Raw genomic sequence first — 23,691 nt, 5'->3', positions numbered from 1 at the left:
AGTATTATGAGTATTTTTTTTTTTTTTTTTTTTTTTTTTTTAAAGAGTTCCTCTGAGGTTTTGGCATGGCCCCTCCACGGGCAGTAGGTTCCTCAGCCCTTGCTCTAAATAGACAGGGCATGCGTCCACACGCTTAAATACGGTAAAGAACGAGCTCAGTACATTTTCAGCTTGAACACTTTGGCGAGACGCGCTTTGGCACTGGAGTAGATCAAATACGAGTCTCCGCCAGCACTGAAGAACTCCCAGTCGCTACAGCCGATGGTCGGGAGCCAGTGGATGGGAACGAAGCCCTCGTAGCCTTGCCACCTTCACGCGGGAGGGGGGGGGGGGGGAGAACCCACATTAGTACGAAAAAGAAAAGAAAATACAATATCATTTTTGTTTCAATACAGTAAAATACAATGCAATTGAAAAGATTACATGAAAAATAATACCCAATACAAGAACACTTAAAAAAAAGATAATTAAAAAAAAAAAGAAAAAATACATTTAAATTATAAAACAAATATGAAAAAAATAATAAAAATGGAAAATAAAATAAAAATAAAACACAAGGTCAAATGAAATCAATAAAAATGAGTAGAATGAGGGGAAAAAACAATGAATAACATTAAAAAAAAATAGTAATACATTTGTTTGATCAAAATAAAAACAAATACAAATCAAATACCATTCAAATAAAAGTTAAAAATGATAAATAAATAAACAAATAACAATAAATAATAAAATCAAATACCAAGGCTTAAACCTGCCTATTTTGTTTCTTTCTTTGACCAACCAGAAATGTTCATGGGTTAATGTGACCAAATTCATGTTTAAACATCAATAAATGAATACGCGAATAAAAGAAAAAGGAAGAAAGAAACATATAAAATGAGTCTGAAGTAGATACAGGAGACCCATCATCTCCTCCATTGTTGTCATTTGTTTGCGAGACTGCTTTCGAGTGATGCATTTGGTGTGTTGTGGTTTGCAGTTTCCCTCAGGTACTACTTTGAAGTACAAAACCCAACCAAGCCAATTATTATTATTATTATTTTTTTTTACTTTTAAAAAATGTTTGCATTTTTAGGCTGCGAACACTGTTGTCACATCAGCAAATGAGCCAAAAGGACATCATTTGTATTCATTTTCAGTTACAAAACGCGGGCTTCAAAATCCGCCGCGTGTCGAATGTGTTACGAAAGGTTCTCAGTGGGAAGACGACAAGGCGAGTACCTGTAGAGAACACTGTTGAGAGAGTACGACTCGCCGTTGAAGGAGTTGGCGACGACCAGGAAATATTCCTCCCCGAGGCTGAAGAACTCCCAGTCCACCGCGCTGCCGGGAGAAGAGCATTTATGGACTTTTTTTCAAAATAATATAACACTTCCTTTGTGGTCTTACTTGGTTTCTGGCTGGATTAAAGACTGATGGGCTGTATGTGTTTTAATAGTTTAAAAAATACAAACAGCTCGTTTAAGTGGATTTTTCAGGTATCGACTTGAGTAATTATTTTTCTGACCACTTTTTACTTTCACTCCCTACATTTGAAAACATATCTGTATTTTCTACTCCTTACTGAGTCCAAATAAGCTTGTTACTTTTTTTTTTTTTTTTTTTTTTCCAACCTCTGCAGATGACGACACGACATGCAAAAAAAAAAAAAAAAAAAAAATAGAGATATTAAAGTTAACCCAGGTTGAAATCTTGACTGATTGAGATTTTGGGATTTATGAGAAGGTGATATTCCCCATCCGGGGCCTGATTGAAGAGAATCGTTTAAAATTGTTTGATGCTGTCGGCTCCAAGCATGACTCGTGGTGAACGCGTTATGTCTCGTCTTTTTTAACACAAATATCCGTCCTTCTACTTAAGTGTGAGTACTTTTGCCACTTGCGATCATACCTGTATGTGACGATGTCCTGGAAGCGGACAAACAGCCGCTCGGTCATGTCCAACTCGTAGACGGTGGAGTTGATGGCGTATTCGCCGGGCCCGTTGCCGTGGAGCCGGTGTCCATTGGCAACCACCAGAAAGACCCGTGTGCCGATCTGGAACATCTCCCAGTCGGTGGCGCAAAAAGTCTGCGTTAAAGACAAAAGAAAGAAGTTTCAGGACGTGTATAGACAAATGTGTAATTAAGTGAGCTGTCTCAACCGGATCCTAGTCGACACACCGCTGGAGGAGTAGAAAAAAAAAAGCAAAGAGGCCCAGTTAATGGGAGACTATTATTTTGAATCGTGGTGGGCTTGTAAATTAGCCAGGTAATTTGCGGTTGTGTCGGCTTATACGCGAGTGAAGCAAACACGCATGTCATTAAAAAAAAAAAAAAAAAAAGTCCCTCTGGCTTTTTCAAATGAATTCTGTACAATAGAACCTCCTTATTGCATGATGATGCTTTTTACCTCATCGTTTGCCTTTTGAGGCAGAAATATTTCCCCAGCGTTTGTCTTTGGATTTCCCACGTTAGTCTCTAATCAGCGACACAATTGTTCCTTTCCCAAATCTTCTCGCGCGAATGTTCGTAAACTATAGGCGCCGGGGTATTTCGGGGTAGACGAAAGTGAGCGACGACTGCTGATTTGAACTGAAAACGAAGACAAAACCTTGTTGTGCTTGGGGTTGGCCAGAAATAGCAAAATGATCATTTAATGTATATGCTCGTTTTCTCATGGGAAGGTTTGTTAACCAGGGGCGCAATTGAAGAGCGCTTGAGTTTTTACCACCCGGCAGTATGAAGAAGGTGTACGGAAAGAGAATAATACAACCGTCTCAAAACAGTTGTGAAAGAGTAAAGTGTATGTCGAAGCGTTCTGGGTGAGTTGAGGTGATTAATTAAACTACCCCGGGGGTGCTTTCTGGCTAATCCTCCCATCCAACTGTGGAATTCCCCTAAATCACACTCTTCTCCTTATGGACCTATCAATGTGTCAACACACGTTTCACCGCAAGTGCGGTTACAGTCCAAATGTGACACTCGCTGTCGGCTACAGACCGCGTGCTCTATTTTTGGCAGCGAAGACACGCCTGATGCGTTTCGCTCCGTCCCTGTCATTACCTCGTTTTCGTCTCACCGTGTTTGTGTTTGTTCCCCGCATCTGAGTGCAACGACGGGACTGTTTTACTTTGTTTCAGCCTGCCATCGCGTAAATCTCAGGAGAAGAAATGAAGTCTGGTTCATCGGGCTACGTGATACGGCCTTGAAATGTATTTATTTTTTCCCACAAAAATCCAATTTGTGATTTCAATAGATTTTGTTTTCTTATTGGCTTTATTTACCCTTTGAAATCCCCATCACGTTTTTTTTTTTTCTAGCACCAACTTTCACAGAAATATTTATTCCTTTACATGTAATGTGAACATAAGTTCTTTGTCATGGAAAAATGTCCCTTTTACCCCAAAAATGTGCGTAAACTCAAGCCGCCGTAAATGCATATATCAAATGTTCAACAATTTAAAAGTAGCTCTGTCACTTGGCATCATTTGCATAATTCTGTTGTCTATCAGTATTACTGCACACGTTATATTGCCTCATTGTACACTGTACAATACATGACATTGTATATTTCCTGCTATTTAAATTGTCCGTTTTTATCTCTGGGTTGCATTTTGTACCTCAATGGTTTGGAAAACTCGAAAGTTCCCGTCAACCCAAACGTAGATCACCGATTCCACCGACGTGGTTACTCCGTCAAAGGCGTTTGCCACCACCAGAAAATGGTACGGTCCCACTTTGAAGAACTCCCAGTCGTAAGCCCCCAACGTTCTCAGCCTTTGATGGACCACAAAGGACTTAGTTGGCTTGTTCCATTTGTACACTACGCTGTCTATCGTGTGGTTGTTATTACCTACAAAAGAGACAGTGACATAGTTTAGTTTCAACCCCTCAAAATGTTGGTCTTGATTTTGTATCAACTTCTCAAAGCTTTGGTCTAGACCTGGTCTCACCCCATCAGCTTTTGGTCTCAAATTGTTCTCAAACCCTCAAAGTCTTGGTCACCACGTTGGTCTCAAACTCACAATGTATTGGTCTGGACTTGGTCTCACCCCTTCAAGTCTTGTTCTGGAATCTGTCTCCACACCTCAAAGTCTTCATCTTGACTTGGTCTCAACCCCTAAAAGTATTGGTCTTGACTGCATCTCAGACCTTCAAAGTATTGGTCTCGACTTGGTCTCAACCCCTTAATGTCTTGGTTTCGACTACGTCACAAGCACTGAAACTCTCGGTCTCCTCTCGGTCTCTACCCCTCAGGACTTGGTCTCAACTCTGTCCCAATCCCTTAAGGTCTTGGTCTTGTCTCGGTGTCAATCCCTCAAAGTCTTGGTCTCCAGAAGTACACCATCTTTCGTGATACTCACGCTGTATGGTTTTCTGGTGTTGTCTTACCTATCCTGTGATTGGCAACTACGAGATATGTCTGTCGATGGATTTTGAAGGCCTCCCAGTCCCGTGCACAGTGTGTCTGCAAGGTCTGAAAGTGCACAAACTGTTCGCTTCTTCGGCTCCACTTGTAGATGACAGAGACGTCGGATTCCTTTCCCACATTGGTGCTTATATCGGAGTTGGACACCACCAGAAATGTCTAGAACACAATAATAGGAATTTACAGTCGTAGCATTTTGTACAAAAAAAAAGTAGTATAATTAGTAGAAAGCTGAAATTTTTCATTTGACATAGTTTCAGTGGTGGAAAATAACAACGTACAAATACTTTGTTTTGGTACTCAGGCAGCTGTACATTACTAAAGTATTTATTTTCCCCAGACCTGTACTTTCCGCTCCTTACTTTGTCAAAACAGGCTTGTTGCTTATTTTTTTTCAACCTCCGCAGATGACGGCTCAACAAAAAAATGACTGCGGTTGAGATCTTGATTAATTGAGACTTTCATGTAAACTGCGGAAAAAAACTGAGACAGCATTGACATGGAGGAGCAACGCCAATTTGGAGACGCATGATTGTTCTCCATCCATGGCTTTATTTCAGAGCGTTGTTTGATGTTGTGGAAAATGTGTTTTTACATTTGTACCTAAGTAAAAAATGTTTTAACTTTCACTAAAGTAAAACAGTTGAATGAGTACTTCTACTTTTACCAGAGTTATTTTTAACACATATATCTGTACTTTTACTTAGGTACAGCGTGTGAGTACTTTTGACACCCCTGAGTTTTTTCGTAATTAATGAAGTTGATTAACTGATGACCTTTGCTGTTGCTGAAATATTTAATCATGACAAAGGCAGTGATCCAAATCGGAACACCTGTTTGTCTCATGAGGAGCAGTGATATGAAACATACGTGAGCCAAAAGCTACAATCCGGCCCGCAGGATGAATTTGAAAGTGAAAAAATACTCAGGAGCTTGTGATGGTGGGGGGGAAAAACAGAATGGTAATAATTCCTCGGTCTGAGTAATTTTAAAAAATCCATTTTAAAATGTAATACTACATTTTTCAGTTCCAAATACCTGTGACTGAAAGTGTTGTGCCTTGCTATACAATCACTGATCAGTTATTCTGCACACATTGTAGCTGACAAACTGAAGCAAAATATTCAAGAAATCTGAGCTGGTTTTGTAAAATGATTAAAATAATTTCATGAAATAAGGGGATTTTCCAAATGTATTTGAGTTGTTTTCCATGCAAAGGTAAAATGTATTGTTATTTTTGATTATAACATGTATGGTAAGATTTTAGTGGTCCTGCCCCCTGACATCAAATTAGGCTTTATGTGCCCCCTAACTACAATGAGTTTGACACCCCGATGTAGGGAGTGCATACAGGCACATATAGAAGCCATATGTACTGCTTACTGATCTACCTGTGATCTCATTTGTCCCCTTTCATTGCGATCGTACCTTCTTGCCCATGTTGAAATGCCTCCATGCCAGCGCTCCATGCGTGCTGATATTCTGGTACAGCTGGAAGCCGTAATGTTGGGTCCACTGGTACACTGCGGAGCCGGAAGCTGTGGAGCGGTGAGCCATGGCAGCCATCAGACCCACACCCTGCACCTGGAAGACCTGATAATGACACCAAACAATTCATTTTTTTGTTTGTCTGTCTGTCTTGGTCTTCACTTTGTTTCAACCCCTCAAAGTTGACATTGGTCTCAAATCTTTATCTTGATTTAGTTTCAACTCGCCAATGATCGTCACTGTTTGTGGGCACCCAGAATATTTTAATAACCCCTACCAATACCGGAACCGTATGGAAAAAAAGAGCAGGCCTGGAGAATGGTGTTCATGGAAGTTGATCTGGTAAGTACTTGTTTCTACCAGTCGGTTATACTGTACTGTAAACCAATGTAGAAATAGTATTAGCCACACATTGTAGACACTCACTCAGCATATGTGTTTCTCTCTCTCTCTCTCTCTCTCTCTCTCTCTCTCTCTCTCTCACACACACACACACACACACACACACACTGTCATTCATTGCCATTGACGGCTGTTGAATTCAAATATCCATGTTAACCGGGAGGATTGGCAGTGAATGAGTTTTTAAGAAATATAATCGATGATAGACGCCAAGAGGGTATTACCAATCACAGCAAAGCTGTTTTCCATATTCAAATTAAGGAGAACGGTGATCCAATCAGAGCAAAGTTCAATTTCATGTTGAAATATTAACGAGAAATCCAGCCGTCTCATGTAGCCGGCGTTTTGGACCATCTAAAATAGCTTGAAAAAGGGCATCCTCGGCATTTCCAACCCAAATTATCGTGCAAACACGATAAAAGGACATCAAAGATTATTGTTTTAAAATAGGTGTGGCATGGGACTTGTAAAGTCTTGGAGTCTTGAAGGGGTATTACCTCTATGTCGTTTGTCTCTGAGCTGGTGCTAAGAACCTGCCGTTCCTCAACATAGTCCAGCCGTTTACGATCTAAGCAGATGAAGACATTTGTTCAGTTCCAAACAGACATTCTAGTGAGGATGACGTCCGTGCCTCACCCTCCAGTGCGGTGATCCACGAGGTACCGTCGCAAAGGTAAAGAGCTTTCCTGAGCGGACTGAACCACATCTGGCCTCGGAGTGGCTCCGAACACGTCCGCTGTAAGCCAACCGACACTCTGGCCTCCGTTTCTGGGGGTTCACAAAGACTTACACTAGAGTTTGTAGACTTGATGACATGTTCTGCATTGTACTACGAATGATGCACCGACTATACCGTCAGAGACCAAGGGACTTGCAGCGATCTTCGCGGTGGCGGCAACATCTGACAACAGGAGCGGCGGGACTGATAGAGCTGCTAGTTGAGGGTGGGTAGACGGGCATATCTGATGGGTGGCATCTGAACCCGGCACCAGAACCAACTGTCGCAACAGACCCTGTACAAAGACAAGCGGATGAGAGGGACAAACCAGGATCTTGCACTCTGTAGTCTGTAGATAGGTCGATGGAGAACTTAACCCTTCAAACTAATCCTAACCCAAAAGAGAATAAAAAGCAGAACAGACGCCAGCATTAACCCTAACCCATAAATCTAATCCTTACCCTGACCCAAACTACAGAAACGGAAAAAAAGGCAACAGATGGGAAGAGTTACCTTTCCAAACTGTCCCTTTATAGCGTGCCGAACTGAACCATGAAGCTTGGGTGGAACCGCAACTAATGAAATGCAAGCATCAAGAAGGGAAACGTGGGCCTTACCGTAAACAATCCTTTCCATCTGCCCCGACTGCCAATGTGGAATTTGGACACGTGAAAGCTGAAGTCCAAGGAGAAAGGCTTGGAGGGAAGGCTGTTTGCAAGAAAAGATCAAATTTTCATGACGTGTGTTCCCTTCCCTAGTGTGTTGACGTCAACAAGCCTCGTAGACATTTGTATAACAACTGCATTATCTGTATGGCTACTGATATGCTCGCCGTAGGGGAGTTTTCACTCAGAGCCATCTATCAAATAATGTCAGGCCGCTGTGATTGTATGGCTGCAGGCGGCGAGCATATTTGCAGCGCTGCTGATGTATAATGCTGAATGATCTATTATCCCTGCGGGCCGCAGTCAAGGGGACAGAACGGGAACTCGGGTGGTGGAGATTCAGGATTCAGGCAACTTTATTGATCCCGCTTTAGGCAATTGTTTTGCAGCTTAGTGGTTCAAGTGTACATTCAGCCTCAACAAACACCAGGTGTTTCAAGGACTATCGGTTTGTCCTCATCAGGGGCACACAGTAACGCCTGCCAGAGGGCATGAGGGTCAATTCTGTGGCAAGGATGTGCTCTTCTTCTTGGGTGATAATTTTTGCGTTTCTCCCAACAAGAACTCAAGTCTCTCTGCTTCGCTGCGATCATCTTGATAATACCGTCGATGGCAGTTTTTGTCTTTCACTGACAACCCATTGAAGCAGCAGATAAAGGAAAAGGTTCAAAGGCTTTCAATGAAAGTCAACAGCGTACAGTTATATCACAGACAAAGGAATCATTTGGTTGACCACGCTTAACGACCGCATCTGTGTTCGAGTCAAATTAACTGTGAGACGAACACAGCGCCAAGTATGATGCAACAAGCCGAACATCCTCCTTGTGAATAACGCTTGCGTATTAGTGTTTCCTTACTGTCCAAAATAAAGCTACTGAGAACTAGAGTGGGCCACCTCAATATTTTGTTATTTTTAAGTGCAGAAATGAATAGAGAAAAGTCTTATCTTTCAGATGAATACTGGTCAAAATCAAGGTTTAGTTCCAATTTTGACATGTAGCATTCAGTCCGTTATTATCAGGCCAAAATCATTATCAGGTCAACATCGCAGAAAGTGATTTTCAAAGATTGACAGAGGACTCCGAAAGTAACTAGTGCTTTAGTTTAGGTGAGAATGCATCTGCATGTTAGTATAAGTGAATGTTATTTATCATCTGTCATGAAATATTGATAGGTTTGACAGATGTTTGGACCACTATTGCGCTAAACTGTTGTTCTCATTCCAGTTTTTTTTGTTTAGTTTTTTTTCCAACCAACCGATGTGATATTGGCCCAACCTATAAAACTGAAAATGATGAGAGTCCCTCAGTTGTGGATAAAGGTGTCACTATATCTCATCAAAATGATCATATTGGGCAAAATAACAAAAGCTGAGGAAAAACATGATCTGTGTAAAAAAATAAGGATTCAGAAATAATCATTACCATTATAAAAATCCCCCAGATTTTATTGCAGCCAAAAACTCTCTTGCAAAATGACAAAAAAAGGGAGTTAGCTAACTTCAGCTCTCAGTGGCTCAATTGATGATTAGCTTCTTGGTTTATAATCATGCCATTGAATGAAAACTGATAAAGCATTAACATGATCTTTGTCTTGGTAAAAAAAAAAAAAAAAAAAAAAAGCTTACATTTCCTGCGGCGTGCCACAATCCACCGTCAGCCTGGCGTGACGACCGTCGACGTACAGAACCAGGGTGTGCCAGCGGTTGTCGGCGAGGCGGGCGCCCCGGAACGCCCGCTGCTCAGTGACGCTTCGCTGTCCTCTGAAGAGCACGTAAAGTCGTTTCCCGGAGAGTCTCAGTCCCAGGAGGAGACGGCGGTGTTCGGCATTGTTCTTCGCTCTTCTTCCGCTCATGTCTATTTGCAAATTATTTCCCTCTTCCCTCTCTTCTTCTTCCTCCTTTTCCTTCAGAGCGCCCTGCTCTGCTCTTTTCGGCTCCATCATGGAGAAGATGTACTCGTTTTTCTGGAAGATGACAAATAATAATAATGATAATAATTATGCTTCCACAGTCCAACACAGTCTATCCAATGATGCGAACATCTTGCGTGAGGGCAACGGCAGTTCATCCTCCAAAGTTTTGTGCATCTTTACCGTCATGTTTGGACTGCTGGGACGTCTCAAACCGGGAATTGCTAGGTTGCTCACCTTGTGTGCGATTCGAGCCACTTTCAGCGTGACCACGATGGAGAAGTCTTTGGGGGAATGGTCACAGTTGGAGAGCAGGTCGACGGGAGCATGAGGCCCAGAGAAATGGACGCCGCACACCCCTGCGGACGGCCTCACGTGCACCCCCGCCATGAGTTTGGAGGTGTCCTTCCCGAGGACAGCAGATAGAAGGTCCACAGGAGCCAAATCTGGAGGCCGGTGACAAATGTTAATGATGATACAGTCGTAGGTGAAACTGGTTTTGGGGGTTAACCATTTCTAACTTTCCAGGGGGTGGTTACTAAGTGAGTTTTAGGGGATACAGTCTGGGAGCCAGGATACACACACGGAAAAAAGTTATATCTGGGTATGCTGAAGCCGATAAAACACCATTTTGAGAGCTTACTTTACAGACTTCAAAACAAGTGTTCATCCTGGGCACAATATTCTGAAAATTCTGCCCACGAAGTCAGTTTCACAGGCCTGGGACACACATAAGGATTTAAAAAAATAAAATAAATAACGCTAGATTTGAATCTGTTACAGACGCCACACATGAAGATAAACAAAAAAACTGGCATTTAACTGTTTTGGGCGTACTGTGTGTAGTGTGCTCCGATAATCTCAACACACAACACCGCACGCAGAAAAGTTTTTGTTCCACCACTGATCTCGAATCTAGTCCACCAAGACCGAACTCTACTGCGATCAAACAAAAATGAAGACGAACAAATATAGCAACGCAACATCCAAGAGGACACACGAGGGGAAAACAAATGCTGGTGGCCTTGCGTTAAACAAGCTTTCTCTGGCTCCTCACAGCTTCACGAGCTGGTCCTCCATCTCGGAGATCCACCGGACTGTTTTGGATGTGTGAACCATTTTATTTGACTTGTGTGCTATTATTTTGAAAGCCTGCCTTTGCAGGCAACTGGATATGCACCGATGTTTCACGAGTGTTGCCGAAAGGGACCGGAGGCAGGAGTGTTGTAAAATGGCGTTGTCGTCAATATAGACTCGCTTTGTCAAATACTTCTTGCCGTCAAGTGAACCCACTTATACGAAATACGAAATTGGATCTTACGTGTTTGTTTTTATTTATGACCACATCCTTGTTCCTCAGTCAGGTCGCTTCTTGATTGGCTACCTTCTGTTCACAATTCAGGGAGTAATGACACAGGAAGATGTGGGCTTCCTACACACATGAAGATTTTGGGTTATAAATATTAAACACGATTAATATTTATGATTGTCGGCCCTGACCCGTTTCGGGCCAAATTCACTCTTAACACAGCTCAGACCAAAGGATAACCAATATAAACCACAACAAAACTGAGATAATTGTTTTTGGCAATAAAGAAAAGAGGATTCCTGTTAGTAAATACCTGGAGTCATCCTCTTTAAATACCAAAGACCAAGTCCGAAACCTTGGTGTAAACCACCTGTATTCCCGCCTGACTTTCAACAGTCATATCAAATCAATTCGTAAAACCGCCTTCTGAAGACGTATCCAGAGTGAAGGCTTGCATGTGCCAAACCGACCAGGAGAAGCTCATCCATGCTTTTATCTCAAGTAGACTTGACTATTGTAATGGTCTTCTTACTGGACTCCCCCAAAAGAGCATTAAACAGCTGCAGCCCGGGTTCTGACCAGGACAAATAGGTCAGCGCATATTACTCCAATTCTAAAGTCGCTACACTGGCTCCCAGTCAGCTTTAGAATAGATTTTAAAGTTCTTCTACTGGTCTATAAATCACTAAACGGTTTAGGTCCTGAATACATGAAAGAAAGACAGACTCAGGTCAAATAGTGGAGCGCAGAGTCCAAAGCAAACATGGTGAAGCAGCATTTAGCTATTACGCTGCACACAAATGGAATAAGTTGGCAACAGAAGTCACGTCAGCCCCAAGTGTGAATGTTTTTAAGTTCAGGTTAAAAACTACTTCTTTTTCCCCCATGCTTTTAGAGCATTTCCACTTTTAAATGATATTTCTTGCACTGTACGCTGTTTTAATTGTACTTAGATTTTTTTCCTCTTTGTTTTAAATGTTTACAAGCTGGATAAATACATTTGCTTTGCTTTAGGATAGTTTTATAAAACATAAACTAGTCTGGCATTTGTCTTTCTTGGTCGGGAAGGAGCAAAATAAAGAAGAAAAAAAGGATAAAAACAGCCCGATGATTATCTTTACGTGCCTTGGTGATCGACTCCACTTTGGAGTTTCGGCTGTAATTGCACAGCTATTTTCGACAGCATAACGTCAGTCGAGCGGCATCTTTGATTTGAAGTCATAACAGCACAGGTGGGGGGCCCACCTTGAAAAAGGCTGCCCATCCTTGAACGGGAACTCCTTCTATTAACTCATTAAAACAAATAATAATAATAAAAAATCGTCGCAGCACGCTGGAATTCCTGCCGCGTGAGGAATAGCCCTGGGTGGCGGGAGGGGTGGCTCTTATTATTTTCCAGCAAATGGGAATGGCTCCCAAAACGTTTGAGACATCCTAGGAACACATGGAATCCCAACCTCGTTCCACGTCTGTACTTGTTTGGAGGCGGAGAGGGATGAAAATTAAATTAAAAGCACACAATTGGCATCATAATCTTGGCAAACTATTTGCTCCCTGCAGTGTGAATACACCATCTATAGGAATTTGTGACTGGAGGGGGTTTCCCGGGAATCAAAAGGTTATTAACAGCGACTTCTAGTGAGAGGGAGGGGGGGGGGGGGGGGGGGGGGCTACCTGGACATCGTCCCCCGAGGTCGGCCGTCGCGGGAGCGACCTTGAGGCTGAGCAGAAGGAGCTGGGAGAGTAGCAGCGATGACATCATCACCGCGAGCCTCTTCGGTTCACTCGGTCCCCCCGACAAAACGTCTCCATGCGGGATGCTCCCTTGGGAAAAGCATCTTTCACATCATCCAGAAAGTCCCAAATTCTTGAAAGAGAGAGAAAACAGAAGAGACAGAATGTTCCAGATGATCCGTGAGTGAGTGTGTCTGCTTGAGGAATCCGCTCGAGTGTGTGGGGAAGCGGTGCACCTGCACGGCCCCCTTTTAAGAGGCTCCCGCCATGCAAATGAGCCTGTCACTCGTCCCACTGCTTTTTGACAGCCTTCTCACACACACACACACACACACACACACTCGTTTCTCAGACTTTCAGCGGGCTGTCGTTCTACACTGAATAACAGAGAACTTGGGTTTATGATTACTTTGGAATTATTGTTACTTCAAACCGTTTTGAAGAAATTCCGAGGAGTGGACTTGCAACCTTGCGCTCTACCCATCAAGTGGGACCTCCAAATACAGTGTGGCCTTGAGATATGAGTTTAATTGGTTCCCTGACAATATTTGCACTTCAAAACACTCGTTAATAAATACCACACTATAACAATCTACTTTACCAAAACATACAGTAATGACATAAATAAATAGAATGTAAAGAAATAAACCGGGTTTTTTGTTTGCCAACATTCAATGGATATTGTGCTGCTCCTTCCGGTGTGTCCGCCTCGGCCACCTGGGGGGTAGTATAATGAAGACACGGATCTACATAGAGCTGTCTCAGCTCCTCAATAAGCTGCAGTAAAATTAGCCGTTCTTCACACCGGGTTGAGAATTTATGCCTTTTAGTATTGTTATGTTATCGGTCTACATGTTGCTCCATCCTTTGCGTTAAAATGTCCATTGCTTAAGGCGTAAAAACATCCAATACCAGCACACCGACACCGATGCTATTTGTTTGCCCATCTATGACATTTTTAAGAAAAACAAGTTTCAACAGACTGTATGCATTTCTACAAGATTCATTGTTTTCAAGAACATAAAAATACCGAACGAAAATTATATTTTAAAAAATGATTATATATATTTTTTTCCTTGTCCTTATTTCGTCATATTAGCCTCTCCAGTAATTGTCTTCATCATTTTAATCTTTTTTTTTTGAGTATTTTTTTTTAAAAACTTTCTAACCATATATTTAAAATTTACTATGAAATAAGAAAAATAAATTATGTAAAACACGTTTATATCTTATTCAGATCAATTTTGTTACTGATGGAACACTATTGTTTATGCACAAACACACTAAATAAAAAGCAAAGTGTTTGCTTTACTGGGCTTTAAAAACTGCTTAGTATGTTTAGCAAAATAGAAATATCTTAGTACGATGTAGTTATACACCACGACAAGCGGCAGCCACAAAATGAACACTAATTCATAGTTAAATTCAATCAAAAGTGAGTATTTGTAAAGGCATGTTTTATAATCTCATTAGGCTTGCAGGTGTACCTAATGTTATGGCCAATGGGTATACAGTATAGGATCAGATACTAAATATTGTTTTAACAATGTTTTCAGTCAGTTAAAGTGTGGGACAAATGCATTGAAATAAAAACTGAAAACAGTTGAAGCATTTCTGTGTGTATAATAGTTGGAACAACCCATTTCTTTGGCTTCATTTCGTTTTGTTTTTTTTAATTACTTATTTCCAATTAAAACAAACCTACCATTAAACAGGAAAGCATACAAGTGTCTATTTTCAGAGAATAAAGCCGCAAATATATCCATGTATATATTTTTTTTATAAAATACAAAAAAAGTGTTTTTTTAACTGCATCCTCTGGTAGTTTGCAGCCACATTACTGGGGCATGAGCGCCACCTTCTGTACCAGGAAAGCAAATACCACTGCACTCCAATTTACTTCCTACTAATAACGCATCTTTATTGCAAATTCTTCAAAGCACAATGTACTGTTAATATGTGTTCTGTTCCTGCATGATTGTGTGGCAAATGGAAACACGACAAATCCCATGAGTATTCATTTTCATTATACAGCCAAGTGATGATAGTACAATTGAAACTAAATGGAAAGGCTGAAGTTGGGGGGGGGGGGGGGGGGGGGGTGGACTTCACTAATTTGTTTCAATTCAAATGTTCAAAATGTGCTGTGATGGTACATGCATAATTAATACAGATTTTATTTTTATTTTTTTTTAAACTTAGGAGCATTCAGAAATGGCTATTTTTTAAGTCGCTCCCCACACCAATCGCCAGCACGCGTGTTCTTGTCCTTCTTCAGCTCCTCCCGAGCCATCGGCTCGATAATGGCACCGAGCTGGGTGAGCACTTCGGGTTTGGTGAGCTTTTTGACGGTGCGTTCGGTGTTCCAGGTCCGTCCCAGGGGAGAGCGCAAGGTGCTCTCGAACTGAGCGTGACTGGTGAACGGAAACGGCTGCGAGCTGAGCTGGTGAAGGCTGAGCGAGGCGTTTCGCTTCTCGGAGATGATGACATTGGGCCGTTTTTGATCTTTCCTGGGCGGAGGCGGCTCCGTTTTAACTCGGAACCTCCTGCGCTTCTTGAGAGAGGGCTTGACGCCCGACCCTCCCCATTCCCCCCAGCCGGGCAGCGTCAAGTCCACCGCGCTCGGCTTCTCCGCGTTCTCCTGCTTCCTCTTTTCCTTCATGAAGTCCGAGATGACGTCGTCTCCGGCGAAGGCTTCCTGAATGAGTCCCGCTTGATCGAGCGTTTCGTCAGAGTCCTCCATGGCCGCGGCGGTCGGCGCGAGCGGCATAAGAATGATATTTGCGTCTTTGGTGAGAACATCTTTCAGTTGGATTCCTCTTTTCAGTTTCTTCGGCGCTCGGTCCGAGGACAGCTGCGGCTCGACGGGCGCTTTCTCGGGTTGAACTGACTCCACTTGATTGAGGAGCTCCATGTACTCGAAAGCCTGCATTTGGTCCGTCTGTCCTTCCAACAGGTGAACACTGGTGTCTTCAGACTCCTCAAAGACGGGTGCTTTCCCGTTCAACACCAACACTTGGGAATCCTCTTTTTCAACCTGAAGAGTGTCAGAAGCCTGCCGCATTTTCCGACGGTTATCAAACTCTCGCAGCAGGGATTCTTCTTCAGTTTCCTCAACATCACTTTCCTCCTCTTCTGCTAGTTTTGCAGCGCTTCCGGTCGACTTTGCGGTGAAGTCGACGACCTCGTTCGCGTCTCGCCCGTTCTCGGCAGGATCTTCGGACAGCTTTCCTTTCATCCAGGGATTTGAATCTGTTCCTTGCGGTGCTTCGTTTACAAAATCCGGCAAAGTCTCCGGGGTTTCGGCTTCCTCGTCCTCATTACATAAAGGGATCGCAAGTTTCTGCGTCAAGTCTTTGTTCACCTCCAGCTGCTGCTGCATCGCTTTGCGAGCGGCTTCGTCATATTTTGCCATGATCGCCTTGGACTTGGCCCACTTGCCACTGTTCTGATGTTTTAACGACATCCTTTCTTGCATCCTGGCCGCCTCCATTTTATTCATCTCCTCCAAAGCAGCAGCCGGGTCTTTCTTCACCATCTCGTCAAACTGCTTGAGGAAATCTTTGCGCTTTGCTTTGTTGAGCACTTTGTGATATTTCTTACTCTTGATCTTCCGCTCTCTCCGAGCTTTGGCCTCATAGTAGGACTGCAGAGCCCTGGCTTTCTGCAGCTCAGCACGGCGTATCTTGACCTCGGACAGACTCATCGCCCTCATGGAAGCCTCCTCGGCGGGGGTTAAAATAGGGTCAGTGGTCGGTTGGTTGTTGGCAGACAGGAGGGAAAATATTTCCTGTTCAAGGGGAGTTTGTGCTTTCCAGCATGTAACAACCCTTTCCAAAGGTTTAGGGCCAGAGGGCTCCTGATTCAAAGGGAAAACAAGCTGTTCGGCCCTCTGGTTGTCTTGAATCACACTTTGCCACTGGGTAACCTCTTGTGCGACTTTCTGAAAGGCCACATCTCTCTGGATCCTCTCACGTTCCTGCGTGGTAATAGGACATTCAACGGTTTTCTTACTTTGATGCAGTTTTTTCAGCTGTTTCTTGGCCTTGCTTGAGATAGCCGAGATTTTGTGCATGGACTTCATTAGATCAGTCAAGTTTATTTTGACACCCTCTCCCCCCGCATTGACCGTAAATTCCGACTTTTGGACAGCCGGCTCCGATCGCTCCCCGAACATTTTCTTCCGCCTCGTTCCACCGAGGGAGGTGATAGCCTCCACCAGCTTTTGTCGTTTTCGTTCATCGTCGCTGTCTTCCTCCGCGTCGCTAGCGATAGTCTCATCAGCTTTATCCAAGCCATCTTCGTCGAAATCGTAGCTTACGTCGGGACTGTCAACTGGAACCCTAGGACTCTTCTTGCGAGACCTCGCGTTCCGCTTTTTCGTCGAATCTTTTGCCATGTTGCAGGTAACAACGCTGCTGCTTGTGTGACTCAACAGTCAACAACACACGTGCGAGGAATGCCTTCAACTTACTACTTCCGCCTCCTCGTCTTCTTCTTTGTCGTCACCGTCTTCTTCGTCGTTGTCGTCACCTTCTTCTTCGTCGTTGTTGTCTTCTTCGGCTGTTCGAAATTACTCCGTAGCCATTATACTGTATAGGAAGTTTTTTTTTTTTTTTTTTTTTTTTTTATGTAGCGAGTTCCGAATTTTGTAGAAATTATTGGAAGTTTTAATAGATCGAATTTAATGATAAATAACGTATTTGTTCGATGATTATTACGGAACTTTCACCAGTTGACGGAGTTCCGGTACACGCACATAGACATGTATAGATATGGCACCGATTGGCCGACTCATACGGAAGCGACGTCCCCAAAGATATACGAATACCAAATAGAGCATCGCCTGGTTGAGAACGTGCAGACCAAGCCGCCATCTTTAACCGGGAGTTCCCGGCTATCATCACACATATTGTTAGTTACAAGACACATGGGTACGTTGATAATCAGGGCTCTTATAACAGATTACCTCAATACAGTATTTACAGTTAAACACCAATTGTGTACCTTGCTTACACACCACGGATAATCTCTCAGGACAAATCGTAGACATCAGATAATCGGGCCTCTGCTGACTTTGACCAAGCAACATTTGTTGGTATGCGAGTACCCCGCTTAAGATGTTAAATAAAAATCAGTATGGGTATCCGCCACTTTACAGGATAACAAAATGGAAGTGAACACCAACAAATCTGAGTACCAAACTATATTTATTGTATACAGTAGTAAAAGACAACAAATAATGTACAAATCAGTAGAGAAACAAATAAAATGACAAAAGACCTGGGCCCCTTCTTGAGTTTTTTTTAAATTATTATTATTATTTTTAGCTAACCCATCTCAGACGCAGGAGGGCAAATTTGTTATCGGGCTGGAAAAAGTGTGCTCTCATTTTAATGAGGGGGGGGGGGGGGGGGGGAGAAGATGATGACCGAGTAGGAGCGATATAGTTTCTATTTTAGATGCACAGAAAAAAATATACTCAGGGGGGTCTAGGCAATCTAGTTCTAATAATAAAGGGGTACATTTACATTAAAGGGGAGTGACATCTTAAAAATGATCTACATCTGCACTCTTTACAGCCGCTTGTAATTCTCTTCCCACTTTACAGCAAGCATAACTGAACCTGAAGCTTCGGATTTGAAGACCTGGTGAGACCGCCCCAATACACCTATTGTCATATTTGCACTTTATTTTCTTCATTGTCAGCCATTTTACATACAGGGGGGGGGGACACACACACACACGTTCACAATAATATTCTGACTATTCATCCACATCCTCCTCTTAATGTGCGAATAAATACTTGGCGGTATGGCAGCAGCCCCCCCAGGACATGCTGAAATCATGGAAGCAGCGAGGAAGCAAAAAAAAAAAAAAAAACGACAGACGTCCTTTGAATGCCTCATTTGGTCATTTTAGAGTGGTGGCACTTACATCCATTCTAATACAGCTGTACAGATTCAGTTCTTAAAGACAACAAACCCCCCCAAAAAAGCAGCTAAAAAGCAAAACACGTTGATGTTCGGCAGGCTCATAAGTTCCACCCTAAAAACTAGCCGATTCCAAAAACGCTCACTGGCGACAACGTTGTTGCATCATTGGTCCAAATCCGACACCCAGAATGTGTCAGAGAACCCTAAATCCCCCCCCCAAAAAAAACAAAACAAAACAAACAAACGAAGAAAATAAATATCACATCACGACGGACGTATCTTAAGTCAATAATAATTAATAACAGCTGAGAGGAGCGAAGGGGTAGGGCGATGATGTAAGAGGGTTCAAGTTTGTGTGGTGGGTCTGTGGGTGGCTGTCAAACAAACAGGGTGGGAGGGGGCTTAGCAGCGGCCGCCCGTCTGCTGCTGGAAAACGTCTATGGTGTCTTCGTCTTCCATCTCCAGCTAGAGGAAAACACACACGTGCTAGATTAGCTTTCATAGACACATTTTCTCAGGTACGGTGACCCCCAACCCCCCAACACATGTTTGGCAGTGGCATATTTACCTATTTGCAGATGTTTGGTGGGAACATATCTATTTGCTTCCTTTGTGCTCAGGGGCACTCTCGTGCCATCTCGGTGCCAAGAAACTATGTTAGAGTTAGTCGAGGAGCGTAATTTAGACAAAAGGAGTGCTTTGGTGCCATGGTGTTGCATCTCGGTGCCGAGGAGACGTAGAAGCGAGTTGAAAAGCTTCATTTAGAAAAAAAATAAAATAAAGTACAGCTTTGCCGCCATCTTGTGGCAAAGCTTCAAACACCCAAAGGCAGGGTTTTCCCTTCATGCAAAATTTGGAGGCAGCCCCCTCTTCCTCCTCCTAATTTCAGGCCACCTCCGGCTCGAGAAATTCTGACATCATGAAAACTTATCTGACCAGTGTCACACAAGTAGGGTGTTATTTGTATGTTTTTGCCTTTTCAGAGATGTCTTGTAAAAGAAAGCAGTATTTTGGTCACAATATCCATGACTGTGAGGAGCCATCGCGACAGGTTGACGAGCGGCGACCGGAGCACCGCTGAATGAGACGGCACTTATCGTGCATTCCTTCCAGTAAGCCGAAAAGTGAGAGGCTCGACTTACCTGCGAAGGCGTATCGGTCTCGTTGATGGGCTGCCCGTCGAACCTGAACCTGATCTGCCTTATTGAGAGTCCCTGCATGAACGAGACAACACCACCCGAGCACAATTGGACCGAAAGGACTTGGGGGACCAGAAAGTTGGAAGGTCCACATACGCACACACGTCACGCCACCTTTATGTTTGAACTATGGATGACTTTTTTGGGTTTGTTTTCCTCAAGTGACACGATTTGCATCTTGGTTATGGCAGCAAAAAGAGGGGGTGGGGTGAAACATTGAATCATTTCCTTTTATAGTATACCTCCTTCCTTCATTCCATGTTTTTTTCATCCCAATTTTGCCTCATTCCAACCATACATCTTTCCTTCCTTTCTTGCCTTCCTCCCTTCAAGCCTTGTCCTTCCTTTCATACATCCTTGCTTCATTCCTTCTTCCTTTCATACCAGCCTTCCATACAATCCTTGCTTTTTCTTTCAAAGCACTCTTTCTTCCATCTGTTTCCTTCCTTTTACAATCCACCCTTGCTTCCTAAATTCCACCCAGTTCCTTTCATACCACTTTTGCTTCATTATTCCTCCCCTGTCTCATTCCTGCCATGATTCCTTCTTTGCCTCCTCCATCTTTCCAGAACTCTTGCTTCCTTCCCTCCCTTTCCTTCCTACATACATAATTCCTACTTGCATCCTTCTTTCCCTTTCATACAATCATTGCCTCCTTCCTCCATCCTTTCCTACCGCCGTTGCTTTCATCCATCCTTAATTTTGCTTTCGTACATCATTGCTTCCTTCCCATCTTCTTCCGTTCCATCCATCCTTCCACACCACCCTTGCTGCCCTCATTCCTCCTTCCATCTTTCCTTTCCTACATCCTTCATGGCATCATTTATTTCATCCTGCCTTCCTTGAATAGCAAACCTTGCTTCCTTCATTCATTCATCATATCTTTGCATCCTTCGTTTTCATACCACCCTCGCTTCCTTTTGTCATTAATCCTTATTTCCTTCCGCACTCCCTTTAGTCCGTCATTCCTTCCTTTCATACCACCCTGGCTTCCTTCCATCCAACCTTCCTTTCATGCCATCCTTGCCTCCTTTCTTCCTTAAATAAGTCAACTTATTTAGTCCAGTACTTATTTTTGGCCCAGCCTGTATCCTGACCATTTGTTTGTTTTAAAGCCCACCATAAATAGTTGAATCTCACCTGTCGTTCGCAGTACGCCTTCATGAGTTTATTGAGGGGTGTGTGCCGTTTAATTTTGAACTGGACCACCGAGCCATCCTGCCCCGCGACCTTGAGGTTGATGTGGTCGTTCTCGGTCTTGACGCCCTCCTGCGCACGTCCAGACGTGAGGTGGACATTTTGTAAAAATCAAAAACATCATCAATCTTGCTGATATGACGATAGTAAAAAGAGGCACCAGAGGAGAGAGAGAGAGAGAGAGCAATAGAGACGGCAAATAACTTGACCATTGTCATTTAATTTCCATTTAACCCTTGCATACTGTTTGAGTCAAATTTGACCTTTTTTTGACCTCTTTCTTTCACCCTTCAATTTGATGTATTTTCCTAAAGTGACACAAAATACAAACATTGGTAAAAGTGTTTAAGAGGGAGCGTTAAACAGTCCCGAGAACTGTCTGGGTTCCCGTCACATTTGAGCCGGTTCCAGCAGAAACATGCATCTATCGGTCTATGAAGGGTCACGGAGGAATCTAGAAACATTAAAAGAATCCAGGTCGTGTAAGTATATTGTTATGGGACGGTATTTACAAGGGGGTTGAAATAGGCCTGAGAACTGACCGTGTTCTCACCACATTCGCACAAATTCCCTCAGAAACATGCACGTTCATCTTTGAAGGGTCATGGGGGAATCTCGAAACAGTAAAAGAATAAATTACATTGAAAAAAAAAAAAAAACAGCATAAGAATGATCATACATGCTAAACATAAGGACCAGAAGTCATACAGAGGTCAGGGGCTGCCTTGACAGAGGCACGATATCTGCACCAGCAAAAACAATCCAAAACTGCAATGAAGCAAATAAACATACACTTTCCCCTTTCTCTAAAACATTGTTTAAGGATTAGCAAGCATTTATTTATGTTAAACAGTCGATGGACGGTTCTAAAACAAAGTTATGGATTTCAGGGACAATTATTATGAGGATATTCTTGGCTACGTGCGCATGGAAAATGAACAGTATGTAAGGGTTGAGCAGAAAAACGTCATTCGCGGCCTATCAAACACAATAGCTAAGGCCTCAAAGGACAGCCTACGAGCCTCAATAATACTAACGTTAGTATGTAAGGTTCGAGGCTAGCAGATGGAGACGTAAGCCGTTCACAAACGATGCAATTAGGCCGCCGGCTCACTTCGCCGGTAGGCTCATTTCGCCGTAATGTGCTACAAAAAAGTGCCGGGGCGAATAAAAAGCTGGAAATTGCGGGCTCGGTAGCGAGAAACGTTGAGTTCATTTGGTAGTAGCTGCGAGCCTCAAGCCCATTGTGACCGCTACGGTTTGCGGCTTTTGCGCATATCGCGTGCGTGGTGCATTTTCGACAAAGATGGGGTGGGGGGTTGGGGGTTGGGGGGGGGGAGAAAAAAAAAAAACATCCGAAAACGAATCATTTTGTGATTTAAAAGTCACAGTTGTGGAGAATAGAACCCTAACGGACAGTGAAGGCTTTAAAAATATCTATGTGTACGGACAAGTGCGAAGTCTCATTCATTTTGCGAAACAAACACTGCGCCAATTGAAAGAAACGTGCAAAAGCCAAGGCCATTTTCCCATGGCACGCTTCGACAAGCCACCCCCCCCCCCCTTTTTTTTTTTTTTTTTTTGTGTGTGTAAATAAATAATTTATTTATTTATTTTTAAATCTCACCTTTGGCTTTTCCTCTGACATGGTTGCCGGATTTCGTGATGCGATTTTACAGGCAGAGTGGATTTAAAAAAAATAAATAAATAAACTAAAATAAAATGTAAAAAACGGCGGTTAAACGGTATTTTTGTAATTTATTTGATTTCGTCTCCTGCCGCCGACTGTCCTCGCTTCTCCTCCTCCGGTGACGGGAGCGCGCGTCGAACCGCTCTCGCCAGGAGGTGATTGGATGCCGGGCGACACATGACCGTTAAGTCGCGGGACCGCGCTGCTCCCCTCAAATCCTCGGACACCCGCACAGGGAAGTCTTGGGGAGATGAAGGCCTCCTCTTCACCGTCATGTTAGTCAGGTTGCAAAATTCCCGGAATTTGCAAAGATGGAACATCTCCATTGGGAATAACAGGAACAAACCAACAATTTAAAAACTGAAGGTTGTGGCAGGAGTGCCGGAGCCTATCCCAGCTATCTTCGGGCGAGAGGAAGAGTACACCCGGAACTGGTCACCAGACAATCATAGGGCACATACAAACAAACAACGATTCGCACTCACGTTCACACCTACGGGCAATTTAGAGTCTTCATTTAACCTTCATTTAAATTACCCTCAATTCCAAGCTAATTCTCATTTGTTCACATGATTCCCATGAAAATACCCCAAATTTGAATATTTCCAAAAGGCCCCATTTTAATTTCCAATGGATAATTACCAGAAACTTTCTGGAAATTCACCAGAATTGCCCACCCCCTTTGTAGCCATAATGGTTATATATTGAATCATGCTTAAAGTCCCTGTAAAGCAATCATAAAAATGTCTTGTAAATTTGACCCAACACACAGACGGCGAGTGTTGGTAACAACCATGCTAAATTTGAATGATGACCAAAAAAAAAAAGTTATTTATTTGGATGTGCCCTGTGATCTAGGGTGTATGCAGCTTCTTGCCTTAAAAAAATCAGCTGGGATAGGCTCTAGCTCACCTGCAATCACGGTAGAAAATAGAAAGCGGGATTATAAAAAAAATATCAAATTCATTTTGTGACATTATTAGAAATTGAAAAGACCATTTGCAACAATGATCCAGGGGTGTCACAACACCCA

The 23,691-nt window shown here is 43.0% G+C and overlaps 3 protein-coding genes across 5 annotated transcripts; all 3 read right to left on the bottom strand.

The window, feature by feature from the left end:
- Nucleotides 1-58: 58 nt before the first annotated feature.
- LOC133412603 (thrombospondin-type laminin G domain and EAR repeat-containing protein-like) lies at nt 59-12,742 on the bottom strand (the record flags this gene model as incomplete). Its single annotated transcript, XM_061696050.1, has 13 exons — nt 59-309; nt 1,222-1,323; nt 1,891-2,069; nt 3,601-3,833; nt 4,373-4,568; nt 5,838-6,002; nt 6,797-6,867; nt 6,936-7,067; nt 7,144-7,312; nt 7,635-7,725; nt 9,310-9,647; nt 9,831-10,039; nt 12,577-12,742. Coding segments are annotated over 13 exons (2,205 nt in total), but the record flags the coding sequence as incomplete, so codon positions are not given.
- Nucleotides 12,743-14,517: 1,775 nt separating this feature from the next.
- On the bottom strand, nt 14,518-17,120 carry si:dkey-251i10.3 (uncharacterized protein LOC553498 homolog). The gene has a single exon (XM_061696049.1). The coding sequence runs from the start codon at nt 17,033-17,035 to the stop codon at nt 14,855-14,857; it is 2,181 nt and encodes a 726-aa protein (XP_061552033.1). The 5' UTR covers nt 17,036-17,120; the 3' UTR covers nt 14,518-14,854.
- A 707-nt stretch (nt 17,121-17,827) lies between these two features.
- On the bottom strand, nt 17,828-23,690 carry sumo3a (small ubiquitin like modifier 3a). Of its 3 annotated transcripts, XM_061695984.1 has the most exons (4): nt 22,596-22,822; nt 20,912-21,040; nt 19,715-19,786; nt 17,828-19,037 (listed from the first exon to the last, which is right to left on the bottom strand). In XM_061695984.1, exons 1-4 carry the CDS (start codon nt 22,614-22,616, stop codon nt 18,975-18,977), a joined length of 285 nt encoding a protein of 94 aa, XP_061551968.1. In that variant the 5' UTR covers nt 22,617-22,822; the 3' UTR covers nt 17,828-18,974. The 3 variants fall into 3 exon arrangements, with proteins under 3 accessions (XP_061551968.1, XP_061551967.1, XP_061551969.1); XM_061695983.1 differs by having other exon boundaries at nt 17,828-19,786; nt 22,596-23,690; XM_061695985.1 differs by lacking the exon at nt 19,715-19,786.
- Nucleotide 23,691: the final 1 nt, after the last annotated feature.

The sequence above is a fragment of the Phycodurus eques genome, chromosome 14 (assembly GCF_024500275.1).
Source record: "Phycodurus eques isolate BA_2022a chromosome 14, UOR_Pequ_1.1, whole genome shotgun sequence".
NCBI lineage: Eukaryota > Metazoa > Chordata > Actinopteri > Syngnathiformes > Syngnathidae > Phycodurus > Phycodurus eques.
The sequence above is the reverse complement of the archived record's forward strand: the minus strand, read 5'-3'. Positions and strand labels throughout refer to the sequence as shown.

Excerpts from the sequence above, each read along its gene's own strand:
- si:dkey-251i10.3 (XM_061696049.1), bottom strand. The coding sequence starts at position 17,035 with ATGGCAAAAGATTCGACGAAAAAGCGGAACGCGAGGTCTCGCAAGAAG.
- sumo3a (XM_061695983.1), bottom strand. The coding sequence starts at position 22,616 with ATGTCAGAGGAAAAGCCAAAG. Across the intron at positions 21,041-22,595 it reads TGTCAGAGGAAAAGCCAAAG|GAGGGCGTCAAGACCGAGAA; the intron begins GTGAGATTTAAA and ends GGACGTGCGCAG. Across the intron at positions 19,787-20,911 it reads AGGCGTACTGCGAACGACAG|GGACTCTCAATAAGGCAGAT; the intron begins GTGAGATTCAAC and ends TCGTTCATGCAG.